A 15,057-nucleotide genomic window follows, 5' to 3' on the forward strand; every position below is an offset into this window, starting at 1 on the left:
CATATAATGCAAACTTATTTTTTTCTAGATAAACAACTGCACTACATTTTTCTAATGAAAAACTAGCAACGCTGTTCTTCTAAAAGTCAGTTTGATGTGGTGTTAAGACACCAGTTTGTAAGTTATAGTAATGCCTTAGAAATAAATCCAATTTGGTGACCATGTTGTGCCAGTCACTTTTTCTCAGCCCTAGGAAGTGGACACTGGCAAATCTCTTCTGAAATCTAACCAAAAAAAAAAAAAGAGCTTCAGGCAGTTGCCAGGTATCAACATTGACTTGAAACAAAAGAAAAGAAAAATTTAATGTCTAAGAATTGGGTTGACCGTTGTTCAGATCTTCCCAAAACATATCCCCTTGAAGATCATAGGTGTCCAAATCGCCCATTGTGCAGTATCATGATTCTGGCCTGCTACAATGATGCTAAGACTAATTTTAAATGAATTGCCTCATCTTTTTATTGGATATGCACACCGAAAAGCAAAGCCATATTTCAAAGTACAGATTTGAAGCATAAAAAACAATACAGAAGATTCTCCAGTTTACAAAAACCTTGAAAAATGTAGAAATCTGACCTGGGTGAAAAAAGGAAAAATAAGAACCAGCCTGTCCTCTGTAGAGTTTGACTCGTGTGAAAAGCAGAATGCTGTCTGCATACAATCAAAGAAATGGCATGTCTTACAAAATGTGAACATGGAGCAAAGGACAGGTGTATGAATACTGCACGGAGAGGTCCAGGGAAGACATGGTCCACATGTTTCATTTTTTCAAGTACAAGGAATTGGACCTTTAGCTTATGTAACTTGTTGGAGGACAGGAAACGAATTTCATGCTAGAACAGCTGCCATCTCCGAGATCTACAACGTTGCTGCAGCCGCCACTGCCTCCTGCTGCAAAGCAACTACCTCCACCCATGCTGAGACCACTTCCATAGCCAAGGCCGCTGCCGGCAGCAGATCCTCGTGAAATACGCGAAGAGATAACAGCTGTGAAAAGAAGAGACAGAGAAGAATCTGGGCATTTTCCGTTCTAAGAAAGGCAGCACCTTTGTAGAAATTATGAGAAGGGTACTCCCTCTATGGACTCTGTCAAGTCCATCCTTCCTAAAATGGGACCTTCAAACATTTCCCCAAAATGAAATGATTTTAAAACCTCTTTATTTGTTTTTCTTGTCAATGGTGCCAAAGGTCAGGTGAGAGGGTATTATGATCTCGCTTGAGATCAAATGCAAGAATTCCAAGGTCATATGAGATCTGAGGATGAAATTACTAATATGTTGTGAGATTTGGTGATGATCAGAGTCCCTACAAATTTGCTTCTTTTTTTTTGAAAAATTGGTTCAATTCTGTCCTATGGCATTCTACAGGGTGTTTAAAATGTTTATAGATGCAGATTTTCAGCACATGCCTGCGGCACTATATTTGGCATATTAACACACCATGAACTTTGCTGTGTTGCTGCTAAGTGTAATTGTTTCAGTTGTAATCGCAAAACTCACAATTGTAGGGGGAGACGCAGGGCAGGAGAGTTGGAGGACAGCACAAAGTACAGTTCTCTTCATCTAAATAGAGGCAATGAGCCTCTTAATCACCACTCTACAGCAAAGGTCTTATGATGTGAATATTCTTCAGTATACTTACAGATGTTCACTGCATCTGCTGCATCATTTGCCAATCTGCAGGAAACAAAACAGAAGTCAACATGGTAAGAATTCAAATGTATCCTTGTTAACTGAAAGAAAACTAATATTGTATGACTATTGTTGCAAAGACCTTAGAGACACTGAAGGATGAACTTCAGGAGAAAAAGACTCACTATGCCCACAGAACCAGACGCTAATGGGAATGGGATTGTTTATGGGGGGGGATTGTGGACTGAACCCAAGGCACCTGGAGCCCACACCATACACATTATTTCATTATTAAAGTAATAATAGTAAAAAGGTAGACTTTCAGTAGAAATACTTGTACAGATCTGTAAAGATTCTACTTAGATGGGCTGTCACTGACCGATATTCTTCTCCTTCCAGGAGCTTTCTGTAGGTAGCAATCTCAATATCCAGGGAGAGCTTCACATTCATTAGCTGTTGGTATTCCTTGAGTTGCCTGGCCATCTCTTGCTTGGTTTTCTGAAGGGCATCCTCCAGTTCAGCCAATTTCTGCTTTGCGTCTTTGAGTGCCAGTTCACCTTGGTCTTCTGCTTCAGCAATCTTCCCCTTTAGGTTAGCACACTTAAGGGAGGAAGGAAAGAGAAATTAGCTAGAAGGCCATCTCCTCAGAACAGAGTAAAATATCTTCAGTTATATTTCCTCATAAGCAGGGGTGGGATTCTACCAGTTCGCACCTATTCGCTAGAACATTCTAAGCAGTTTGGAGAACCGGTTGTTAGAAGAAATTACTGGCCTAATCCTGTAAGGAAAGCAGGAAGGAAACATTCTGGTGTTGCTTACAGAAACTGCCTTTCCGTTAACCCTTATTACATTCTTGGCAGGACTAGACTTCCTCTCTCAGGAACTTCTCTGGTGTTTTTTTCCCTCCTTTGCTGGTACTTGGTTGTGTGGAGTGACCATTCAAAGTTACAATGGCACTGAAAAAAGTGACATGACCATTTTTCACAGTTATGACTGTATGATCATAACTTTGGGAAAACGCAGTAACCTACCTGCTTTTTCACACCTTCAATTTCAGCCTTCAGTTTCTGGACATGTCGGTTAAGTTCTGAAATCTCATGCTTGGCATTACGAACATCATCATTGTGCCTTCCAGCGGTATCCTGGAGTTCCTCATACTAAAAAAAGTGGGAAGCAGCTACTGTAATTTAATTATTTAATTGAGGGAGTCATTTGTGAGAGTGGATATCTCTGTTTGTCTATTGGCCTCCCACTATCTGGTGCCTCAAGGCATTTTGCATCACAAATCTTATATTTGTTTATTTATAGTTCATAAATCTAAACCACCCATCTCCCCATAGAGGGACTCTGGGCAGTGTATAATATAATATCACCAATAAATACAACATTAATTAACACTAAATTTAAAAAGACGGGAAGTTGTACAACTTGCCTCGTGGTGTAACCAGAACAATCTGGAACTGAACCCACTCAAAACCATAGATATAGTAGTAGACTTTAGGAGAAATCCTCCCATACTACCATCTCTTACAATATTAGACAACACAGTATCAACAGTAGAGACCTTCAAATTTCTAGATTCTATCATATCACAAGACCTAAAATGGACACTTAACATCAAAAATGTCATAAAAAAGCACAACAAAGAATGTTCTTTCTGCACCAACTCAGAAAGCTCAAACTGCCCAAGGAGCTGCTGATACAGTTCTACAGAGGAATTATTGAGTCTGTCATCTGCACCTCTATAGCTGTCTGGTTTGGTGCTGCAACCCAACAGGACAGACACAGACTCCAGAGAGTAATTAGGACTGCAGAAAAAGCAATTACTACCAACCTGCCTTCAATCGAGAACCTGAATACTGCATGAGTCCAAAAGAGGGCTGTGAAAATATTTACAGACCCCTCACATCCCGGACATAAACTGTTTCAACTGCTACCCTCAAAACAACCCTATAGAGGACTGCACACCAGAACAACTAGACACAAGCACAGTTTTTCCCCCGAAAGCCATCACTCTGCTACACAAATAATTCCCTCAACACTGTCCAACTATTTACAAAGTCTGCACTACTATTACTATTAATCTTTTCATCACTCCTTATCACCCATCCCCTCCCACTTGTATGACTGTAACTTGGTTGCCTGTATCCTTACGATTTATATTGACTGTTTCCTGGTATGATTTGATTGCTTATTGTACCCTATGACTATCATTAAGTGTTGTACCTTATGATACTTGACTCTTGACGTAACTTTTTTTTATGTACTCTCAGAGTATTTGCACCGACAAATTCCTTGTGTGTCCAATCACACTTGGCCAATAAAGAATTCTATTCTGTTCTGTTGTGCTCTGCTCTGCTCTGCTCTGCTCTATTCTATTCTATTCTATTCTATTCTATTCTATTCTAAAAACTAAATTAGGGACAAGCATTTTAAAATTATAGAATAATGACAATCAAGCATCAAAGTACAAAAAAATCCTAAAATGGTATTCAATTTGGATTATTACATTTCCCAAACAGGGAATTTTAGCTGAGAAGTTGGAAGATTGCACTTGAGGACACATAGTGCAGTATACATATCTACCACAATCTCCTTTGGGGGAAGTGTCTTCCTAAAAGTGCAACTGCAGCAAATTCAAAAGGAAATAGGGAGGAATTAGATTATCAACCCTTGTACTCTAAACAAGAGGCCAAAGTGGCATGCAGCTTCCCTGACTGCTAATAGAATTACAAGAAACGATTGGTGGGACAATGAGAAAAGGGAAAAGGCAACATACCTCCAACTGGCTTGGCTTTGCTAATTCCAATTTTGGAAGAAAACATTTGGCCTCCCCTCACAGCTTATTCACTGTAAGGCAGCAACAGCTCACCCACCCGACTTTCTGGATGATGATTTACCTTGCTTTGGTACAAAGCTTCAGCCTCTGCCCTGCTTTTCTTTGCAATGTCTTCATACTGGGCTTTGACTTCAGCAATGATGCTGTCGAGGTCCAGATAGCGATTGTTGTCCATGGACAAAACCACAGAAGTTTCAGAGATCGTCCTCTGGAGCTCTGCCAGTTCCTGCAGGTGTGATAGGAATAGTCCACTCAGAAAATATACACAAAAAGGTTAGGCCTTGGCAAATACCTAATTCAAAATTTAGAGCAAGCGGTCCTTTCTATTAGGTAAGTAAGGAAATTGGAAGGAGTATTCATTTTGCATTCTTTCTTTTGTTTCCCAAATTACTTTCATCTTTGTTCTAATGATCACATTCATTGATGGAAAATACAGCTGACCAGAAAGGACAGGTTGCAATGAAAGCTGTTAAAATATATCTATGGAAAATCCAAAGAACTGCACAGAGCACAGTATTCCCTTCCCCCAAAAACTCATCTTAGTTCTCCAACTTGTCAAATTTAAGAATCTATTGCCTAAGTACAATCAATTATCTGAAACTTATACAAGACAGTTTTTGGATTGCCAAATGCTTCCTGTTCAATTGTTATTTTGCCTGACCCTGAATAGCTAATATTTATTTTAACAAAATCATATTTTACATTTCATTCTGCAGGCAAACCTATGCAGATAAATTTATGATTGATATAGTGTTGGTCGATCAGTAATTTTCATGGAAGCCACAAAAGATCAGTAAATATTTATTTATTTATTTATTTTATTTATTTGATTTGTCAATTGTTTCCAAGATAATAAGTATAAGTGTATACATAGTTGTGAATACATGAAATGGGTACATATAAGAAAAATAAAAGAATAGAGAAACAATAGGACAGGGACGGTAGGCACGTTGGTGCGCTTATGCACGCCCCCTACAGACCTCTTAGGAAAGGGGTGAGGTCAATGGTAGACAGTCTAAGGTTAAAGTTTTTGGGGTTTGGGGAAGAGACTACAGAGTCGGGTAGAGTATTCCAGACATTGACCACTCTAATACAAAATGATTCTTCCTGATGAGAGAATTTATCATTAGATCTTGGGATACAGGAACTGCAGGATTTCTTAGATAATTCTTAATTAATTAACTCTTAATTAACTCTGAACCAATTTTGAGAATCTTAATGTTCTTTAAACTACTTGAAGAATTTTCAACATCTTTTTATTTTAATTTATCCTTCCTTCCTTCCTTCCTTCCTTCCTTCCTTCCTTCCTTCCTTCCTTCCTTCCTTCCTTCCTTCCTTCCTTCCTTCAACAAAATATGCTACAATTTTTTATTTTTTTCAAGCAATCTTGTTTATCTAGGGGTGAGGGAGAGGGGGCTTCTCACAGGGAAACTATTTTTGGAAAGTAAATGAATAGGTAGCTATCTCTTTGGCAGGACATATGATTGCATAATAGAGCACAGTTCAAAGAAAATACTGTTGAGGCTTACCATTTCATATAGGTCTCTGAGGAAATTAATCTCCTCAACCAAAGATTGTAAGTTAACTTCTAGTTCTGAATTGACTATGTAGGCAGCATCCACTTCCTAAAAAGGAAACACTGGATTTAAGGGCAAGAAGTTAAAGGAGTACAGAGTTATTAATTATTACTTACTGCGTATTATTCAATATTAAAATACAGGCAGGCAGGCAGGCAGGCAGGCAGGCAGGCAGGCAGACTATTATGTATGTATGTATGTATGTATGTATGTATGTTTGTATGTTTGTATGTATGTATGTATGTATGTATGTATGTATGTATGTATGTATGTATATCCTAACTGAGGTAAATGTACTCATTTCTGGGATAGTCCCACCTTTTAACATCACAGCAAGGGCTACTTTTCTGCAAAGTATTCATACTGCAGACAAACTCTCACCTTCTTGAGGATTACAAAGTCATTCTCTACTTCTGTACGCTTATTGATCTCATCTTCGTACCTATTTGGGGAGGAGAAAAAAATAACACCTACTGAGAGAAATTCAGTAAAGCTGTTGTGATTCTAAAATGTTTTAAAAGGGTCCCAACAATATTGCAGACATGATTCTCAAATGTGGATGGTCAATTATAACAAAATAGTCTGAGAAAATTTGCTTTGTTACACAACTGGACCTACCAGATCTGAAGGAGGGCAGACAGATAGAAAGATGGACAATGTTTTAAATATTTCATTCCCTGCCAACATTCTGTAGTTGAGAGTGGCTTAGGCCTGCCATACTTGGCCTGGGCAGATTGAACAATCATCCACAAAGAGTTAGCAGCCCTATGATACTCCGTGTCAATTTAATGATCATTTGAATTTGTGCAACCCAGGAATATTAACTACGCTGAGATCCTAGGGAGTTGAAATCCACATATTTGTAGAATGCTTGATGGCCAAGAACCAGTCTGTGGTTCTTTTATCCCCTCATACCTAGCTGGTAAATCACCTCAGCACTTTTGTTTTTAACAGAACCTGTTGTGAGATCCTTAGATGCAATATCAGCAAAGGGTGTAAACGAGAGCAAACCTGAAGGGCTAAAAACCTTAAGAGACACTTTGGTTAAAGCACCAGACTTGTAACTGGGAGTGACTTTTAAGATCCATCTTAGGTATAAAACCAGCTCAATGACTTTGGGACAGTCACTCTCAGCTCTAGGAAGCAAGTCATGGAAAACCACTTCTGGAAAACCTTGCCAAGAAAACTGTTGTGAATCAATAAAAGTGAATAACCTAAATGCAAATTAGGGGTTGAAAACCTGCACACTTGATTGGTCCTTATACAACAACTCAGGATTGGGCCAGAACTAGACCCTGATTGGCCACTTTTGGAACACTTCTTATTGGTTAGTAGTTTGAACCTATTGCAAATTTCATTGGTTAATAAGGTAGCAGCTAACCCTATAAAAGGGTTACTGCTGTCCATAGCTTTGCTCTGTTGTGTTCTATTACTTTTATTAAAGAGTTGAAGTCACTGGTCAGATGTCTGGTCTCCATTATTCTCCATACTTAACACTGGCGACGAAGGTGGGATACGGAGGCCGAAGAGCTGACTAACATACAGAGCGACCAACAGAGCACGTGGTTGATCACGCACCATCAACGGCAACATGGCCAGCGGTGTCGTACCACCCGCTCCATTCGACCCAGAAACCGAAGACTGGGAGTCGTACATGGATAGGTTCCAGATGTTTCTGGAGACCAACAATTTGAAAAATGCAACAGCCGGAAAAAAAAGAGCTATATTTCTAACCCACTGCGGCCCTACCGTGTTTAAAATGGCAAAGTCGCTTGCCAAGCCAGCAGAGGTAAAAGAGATGGACTGGGACGTCCTCGAGCCTTTACTACGGGCTCACTACGCACCTACCGTGCCAACCCTAGTCAGAAGACATGAATATTACCGGAGCGACCAACAGAAAGGTGAAAGCCTTGCTGATTACATCGCGGACCTCCGAAACCTTGGAGGCCTCTGCGGATTCGCAGACTTAGAAGAAGCCCTCCGGGACCGCCTGGTTCTGGGCCTAGAAGACGGCACGATCCAGAGTAAAATTATGGCTAAGGGGGACATCAGCCTCACCGATGCCCTTAAAGAAGCTTCAGCTGCAGAGGCGACCAAGAAGTCGGCGGCCCGAATGCGCCGGACCAACGCACCGCTACGCAAACTCGCCACTGATACCTCGCCTCGCACAGAGAGACAACCGGTATCCACTCACCACGAAGACCTAGAGTCCCCGTCCGACAGCGATGAGGAAGAGGTCAACCGACTGCGAACGGAGCGAGACCAGCCCACACAACACTCATTTCGACCGTGTGCCAGTTGTGGGTCCAATCACCCACAATCAGGTTGCAAATTCCTCGACGCACTCTGCCGGAACTGCGGGAGACGAGGTCACATCGCAAAGGTTTGCAGAAGCAAACAAAACTCCAAACCCCGACAGGCCGAATGCCAATCTTCAGGATTCTTCGGCACACACCGAGAAAAACTGAACCACCAATGGGGAAACCACTCCTACAGAAACAAGCCGTCCACCACTTCCACCAGGCGTGAAGAAACCAGGCGGGAAGAGACCCACCAAACAATCACCATAGGCCACGCTACATCCCTTGATGCCGGGAAAATCCGAGTAAAGGTCGCCATCGAAAACAAACCTTGCGTGATGGAAGTAGACTCGGGATCTTCCCTCTCGATGGTATCGTGGAAAACGCTCCAACAGCTCATTCCAACGATTCGCTGCCAAGACCTTAACCCTCAAAGGGTTATACTCAAAGACTATCAGGGCAACCGAATTCCCGTCGTCGGGTCCCGCAGATTCCAGGTCTCATTCAAGGACCGCACCGTCACACTACCACTGACTGTCGTGGATCGAGACAGGCCTAGTCTTCTAGGCCTTCAATGGTTCAGGCCGCTCGGAATCACTGTAGCCGGAGTCCACAAGGCCGAAAGTGTCGATTGGGAGGAAGCACTCATGCAAGAATTCCAAGACGTTTTCGCGAACGGACTAGGCAAGTATACGGGGACCCCAATCTCGTTTAACTTGAACCCTGAGATAGCACCCATCCGCCTTAAGCCGCGTCGGGTGCCGTTCGCCTTGAAGCCTAGAATCGACGAACAACTCGATAAGCTGATAGCGCAGGGCGTACTAGAACCCACCGACCACGCCCGTTGGGAAACCCCGATAGTGACGCCTATCAAGCCTGATGGGTCCCTAAGAATTTGCGGAGACTACCGGGCCACATTAAACCACGCACTGCAGCAAAGTGCTTATCCAGTACCGGTAGTGCAACATTTGCTCCATTCCCTGGGCGGCGGGAAAGTTTTCCCCAAACTAGATCTAGCCCAGGCGTATCAACAATTGCCTGTAGACCCAACCACAGCCGAGGCGCAAACGATCGTAACACATAGGGGCGCATTTAAATGCAACCGGCTCCAATTCGGGGTAAGTGTCGCCCCTGGAATCTTCCAGAGTTTAATGGAAAGGTTGTTACAAGGGATAAAAGGCGTTGTCCCATATTTCGACGATGTACTCATCGCCGCACCTAACAAAGACATTCTAGAAAAATGACTCAGAGAGGTTTTACGAAGATTCCAAAATGCAGGCCTCAGAGTAAAAAAAGATAAATGCCAGTTATGTACCGAAAAAGTAGAATTTTTGGGATATCTCCTGGACAGCCAAGGAATTCATCCCACCGAAGACAAATTACGAGCAATTAAAAAGGCACCCACTCCGAGGAACAAGGCAGACCTACAGGCGTTCCTTGGACTTATCAATTTCTATAATGTTTTTTTACCCCACAAAGCAACAGTAGCTGAACCATTGCATAGACTATTAGACAAAAAAGCAATGTGGGTTTGGGGGCAACAGGAACAGCATGCTTTCCAACAAGTAAAGAAATTGCTAACTTCTGATTCAGTACTTATGCAGTACAACGAGACTTGGCCGCTCACTATCATGTGTGATGCATCACCTTTTGGGGTTGGGGCAATTCTGGCCCACGTGTTACCAAACGGAGTGGAGGCCCCCATCGCGTTTTTTTCGCGAACCTTAGCTAAAGCTGAACGAAATTATAGTCAGATGGACAAAGAAGCTTTAGCTATTGTGGCTGCAGTTAAAAGATTTCATGAATATGTGTATGGCCGTGCGTTTACAATAATCACTGATCATAAACCGCTACTGGGGATCATTGCGGGTAATAAACCAACCCCGTATATATTGTCCCCCAGAATGACCCGTTGGTCTGAATTCTTGGCGGCCTACAACTACACCTTGCAACACCGCCCGGGGAAATCGATTCTCCACGCTGATGCATTGAGCAGAACACCGCTCCCAGACTCTGTTGTGGATCCAGCCCCAACCATCTCAACGCTACAGATCGAAGCTCTACATGCACCACCCTTGACGGCTAGAGACATTGCCTTTGAAACGAAACGTGACCCCGTTCTGCAACACATCCTACGCTGGGTTGAACGGGGGTGGCCGACGGACCAAATAGCACCTGAATGGGCGCCCTTCAAAGCCCACCAAACCGAGCTGTTTTCCCAAAAAGGCTGTATCTTGTGGGGCGATCAAGTCGTAATCCCTGGCAAATTGCAACAGACTGTTTTGGCGGTATTGCATGAGGGACATCCGGGTATTGTGCGGATGAAATCACTCGCACGCAGCTACGCTTGGTGGCCGGGAATCGACAAAAGAATCGAGTCCTGGGTCGCTACTTGCCAATGTTGCCAGGACGTCAGCAACGCCCCACCTAAAGCAAGCCCAACCGAATGGGAAACGCCGAGGGGACCGTGGTCCCGTATTCATATTGACTTTGCGGGGCCTACCAAAGACACACTTTCCTGATTACTGTCGACGCCTATTCTAACTGGCTCGAGATTCATCGAATGCACACAACTACAACAGACTCAGTTATTAATAAATTAAACAGACTATTCGCCACACACGGGTTTCCGGACGTATTGGTCTCGGACAACGGGCCTCAGTTCACTGCATTGCCCTTTGAACAATATCTTGCTGATCGGGGCATCTGCCATGTGCTAACCTCGCCCGTGCACCCTGAACCGAATGGACGTGCAGAACGCATGGTACAATTTGTAAAAAATAATCTTCACAAAATGGAATTTGGCAACATCGACGAGAAAATCAATCGAATTCTCTTGTTGCAGCACATCACGCCCCACAGCGTGACCAACAAAATGCCCGCTGAACTTCTTATGGGGTGGAAAATACGATCGCACCTTGACCGGCTCCACCCCGCTTCGCACCGGAGAAGCCTTTCGGCTCCAGCAGCAAATGCCGGGAATTTAAGGTAGGCGATTTAATCTTTGCCAAAAACTTTTCCGGCGACCCGTTATGGATACCCGCAACCGTTACCCACCTCACCGGGCCTAGATCTTACCGCCTGCTCACAGACGATGGGAGGGTGTGGAAACGCCACATAGACCAGCTCCGATCGAGATTACCACCCAGCGGCCATGACTCCCCGGGTTCACCAACTCAAGGGGGAGGAAGCATCGAGGGAATTGACTTCGATACAATTAATAGCAGGCCAACGGAAACCCTACAGCCCAGCGAAGCACCGGAACTTGAAGCGGGGAGGGAGTTGGCTTTTTCAGGGAACTTTAATATGGGGGAAACCAAACTGCAAAACCCCGAAGAAACACGGAGTAGCAGAGACAACCACAGTGAATGCAGCACGGAATCGCCGTGCAGCGAAATAGAAATTAATAAAGGTCATCCAAACGCTCCACCGGAACCGGACATTGGACAAAAACCGGTGGAGCCTCGGAAATCATCCAGGGAGACCAAACGGCCTGTATATCTTGAGGATTTTATTACAGCTCCCCTCAAACGGAACCCAAGGGGGAGGGGTGTTGTGAATCAATAAAAGTGAATAACCTAAATGCAAATTAGGGGTTGAAAACCTGCACACTTGATTGGTCCTTATACAACAACTCAGGATTGGGCCAGAACTAGACCCTGATTGGCCACTTTTGGAACACTTCTTATTGGTTAGTAGTTTGAACCTATTGCAATTTTCATTGGTTAATAAGGTAGCAGCTAACCCTATAAAAGGGTTATTGCTGTCCATAGCTTTGCTCTGTTATGTTCTATTACTTTTATTAAAGAGTTGAAGTCACTGGTCAGATGTCTGGTCTCCATTATTCTCCATACTTAACAAAAACCATAGAGGCCAGGCCAGGCCAGGCCATTGCCAGGCATAAAAAAACAGAAAGAAAAAGAAACCTGACTTGCTGGCATACACATGCATAAAAGAAGGAGTAAGATGAAACGTGGAGCAAAGCTGAAGGTCTGAAAGTCTTACTTGGTCTTGTAGTCCTCAACAAGGTTTTGGGTGTTATGTAGCTCTCCATCCAGCTTTACTTTCTCCTTCTCCAGATCATTCAACCGTGTCCTCAGATTGTTGATGTAAGCATCGAAAAGTGGCTCAATGTTACTCTTCACAGTTTTCTGGTCATGTTCCTGCAGCAGAGCCCATTTTGTTTCCAGCACTTTATTCTCTTGCTCAAGGAAACGCACCTGGAGGCGGAAAGACACGGATTTGGGGGTTGGAGGATTAAAGAGGCAAATCTTCTCATAATCCCTGGCATAGTTCTCAAATTGTTTTGATGTATTCTTGAGCAGATTGTAGAAAAAGTCTACTTTTTCTTCCTTTAATCTCTCTCTCTCTCTCTCCCTCCCCCCGCCCCAATAGTTAGCCTACCTTTACTTAGTGCCCATTAGCTATGAGTTAACTGCATGACCTTGGACCAGTCTCTGTCTCCTAGTCCAACTCATCTCATAGGTTGTTTACTTGAGAAAATAGGAGAAAGGTGTGTGGGATATGTTCACTCCTTTGAGTTATTTGTAAAAATAATAAAGGTGGTATACAAATAAGTAAATATTCCTCTAGACTAGTTTGTTTACGGGACTGTAACTACCCATGCAATTCTGTACGTCACCAATGCTGCAATTGTCATCTCAAAAGGTACCCCACTATTGCATAAATACTTCTAATAGACACTTTAAAATGAGACAAATTGCAATTGTAGATGAATGAGTGAATTCAGGAATGAGTGAATGAACTCTAAGCCTACTTAGAGCATCATCTTGCACACACTTTGAGGGTGATATCTACCTCTTCCTTATCCCACATTACTCATCATGACCTAATTCTTTCTCCAACTCTGTTAAAGTTTTTTTCCGAGCAAGAACTACATCATATCTGCATATTTTATATTTCTAGGCTAAAGGATCATAGCTATGTGTTTCAAAGCAGTGTGATTCATGGTTGCTAGCTAGAAAAAAAAGATTCAGTGGCTCCAAATTCCACAGAATTCCATACATTGCAAGAAATACAAGGCATGCATAATGGGACCTCAGAGTCATGCCTTCTCAATGGCCGCCCTAACCTTTTGGAACAGTCTCCCAACTGAGATGTGAGGGATCGATCCCTAACCCTTTTTAACTTCTGGAGGGTTGAGAAGACCTGGCTCTTTCCCAACACATTGGGCTGGGGGTTGAGTAGAGTGGAAGATTCTCTGGCACCTGGGGGAAGAGTACTTTTTCTTTTCACTACATTTTTTTAGGGATTGTTGTGAGCAACCTAGAGTTAACATATGAGACAGGTGGCCATGTAAGTCCCATAAATACATAAACAAAATAAATAAATAAATAAATAAATAACAAATAAAGTTTGATTAGACCTTATTTTCTCACCACTAATGTATAGTGAAAAACTCTATTGACATACTGATTTTCATTTCAGAGAAATTACAATCTAAACTTTAGAAACTTTTCCAATCTCCCTTTTTTCAACAGGAAAAAAAAATCCCCATGGCATTCCTCTCGTCAAGTTGCTGTTGCAAGCAAGAGCATCAAAACCAGGCAAAATTGGCAACTCTGTAATCTCATCTGGCTGGTGCCAGCCAGTGATAAATAACAGCTGTGATGAAATTAGTGAAAATTGCGAGAGGAGCTGGAGGAAGGCTCTTGAGCTCTTTCCCCAATTCACTGCAACCTGAAATAACAAAAGAAAATATTTATTTATTCTCACCTTATCTATGAAGGAGGCAAACTTATTGTTGAGTATCTTGATCTGCTCTCCTTCTTCTTTGCGAACCTTCTCTATGGTGGGGTCAATCTCCAGTTTGAGAGGCACCAACAGGTTGGGATTGACAGTTACTTTTTGGATTCTGCCTGGTGGGCAAACTGGGAAGCAAGAGTCCCCTCTCCCTCCACCAAAACCAGCCCTGCCTAGCCCATAGCCTCCACCAATACCACCACCAATAGCATAGCCATTACAAACTCCACCACTGTACCCATAGCCTCCACCGAAGCCACTGCCATAACTGCCTCCAACCGCGATTCTCCTGGGACCACCAAGATTGTAAAGGCTTTGGCTGCCAAAACCAGCCCCACCGGCCCAGCCCCAGCCAGCACCGCCAGTGCCACAGCTTCCACCTCTGCCCACGCTTTGTGAGCTCCAGTTGGTGCGACACAAGTTAGGTAGGATGGCAGATGAGTTACTGAAGCCTCTCCTCTGAATTCTGATGTTGGCTCGGTGAGACATTTTAGTTGGTGAGGAGCTGAAGCAGAAAGAGGTAGAAAGAGATAACACAGTCTGTGAAGCAGAGGCAGGTGTAGTGCTTTCTTCTCTTATATATATTGTCAAGGAAGTCGGATTGGTTGTTATTGCACTTGATCATCTTTCTGAATAAATATTGCTGGGTATGCCCTAAGGCTTTTTTAAAAAAAATATGACATCGCTGTTTTGCCATGCACGCTCCACACTAAGGCTAAATGGTGGTGCAACCCTCTAAGTTCAGGGTTCTCCATGTTTTCTTGCTTGTGGCCCCCTTCTGAGGCTCATTTATCTCTGGCACCACCTCACATCTGCTTTTATTTATGATAAACAGTAGTAATTTTCAGTATGTATGCTGCTGAGATTAGTACAGATAGTAAACTGTGAGAATAACGACCTACTGATTATTTGCCCGGCAGATAAATTTGGGTGGTCCTCTCAGAATCTTA

At 43.0% G+C, this 15,057-nt stretch overlaps 1 protein-coding gene across 1 annotated transcript; it reads right to left on the bottom strand.

The window, feature by feature from the left end:
* Positions 1 to 436: 436 nt before the first annotated feature.
* LOC113429419 (keratin, type II cytoskeletal 75-like) lies at positions 437 to 14,667 on the bottom strand. Its single transcript, XM_087956318.1, has 9 exons — positions 14,081 to 14,667; positions 12,350 to 12,564; positions 6,426 to 6,486; positions 5,997 to 6,092; positions 4,529 to 4,693; positions 2,660 to 2,785; positions 2,008 to 2,228; positions 1,639 to 1,673; positions 437 to 984 (listed from the first exon to the last, which is right to left on the bottom strand). Exons 1-9 carry the CDS (start codon positions 14,594 to 14,596, stop codon positions 788 to 790), a joined length of 1,632 nt encoding a protein of 543 aa, XP_087812444.1. The 5' UTR covers positions 14,597 to 14,667; the 3' UTR covers positions 437 to 787.
* Between the last annotated feature and the right edge of the window lie 390 nt (positions 14,668 to 15,057).

This window comes from Notechis scutatus, chromosome 2, assembly GCF_049901735.1.
Source record: "Notechis scutatus isolate UNSWTSFEM ecotype Mainland chromosome 2, rNotScu1.2, whole genome shotgun sequence".
Lineage (NCBI taxonomy): Eukaryota > Metazoa > Chordata > Lepidosauria > Squamata > Elapidae > Notechis > Notechis scutatus.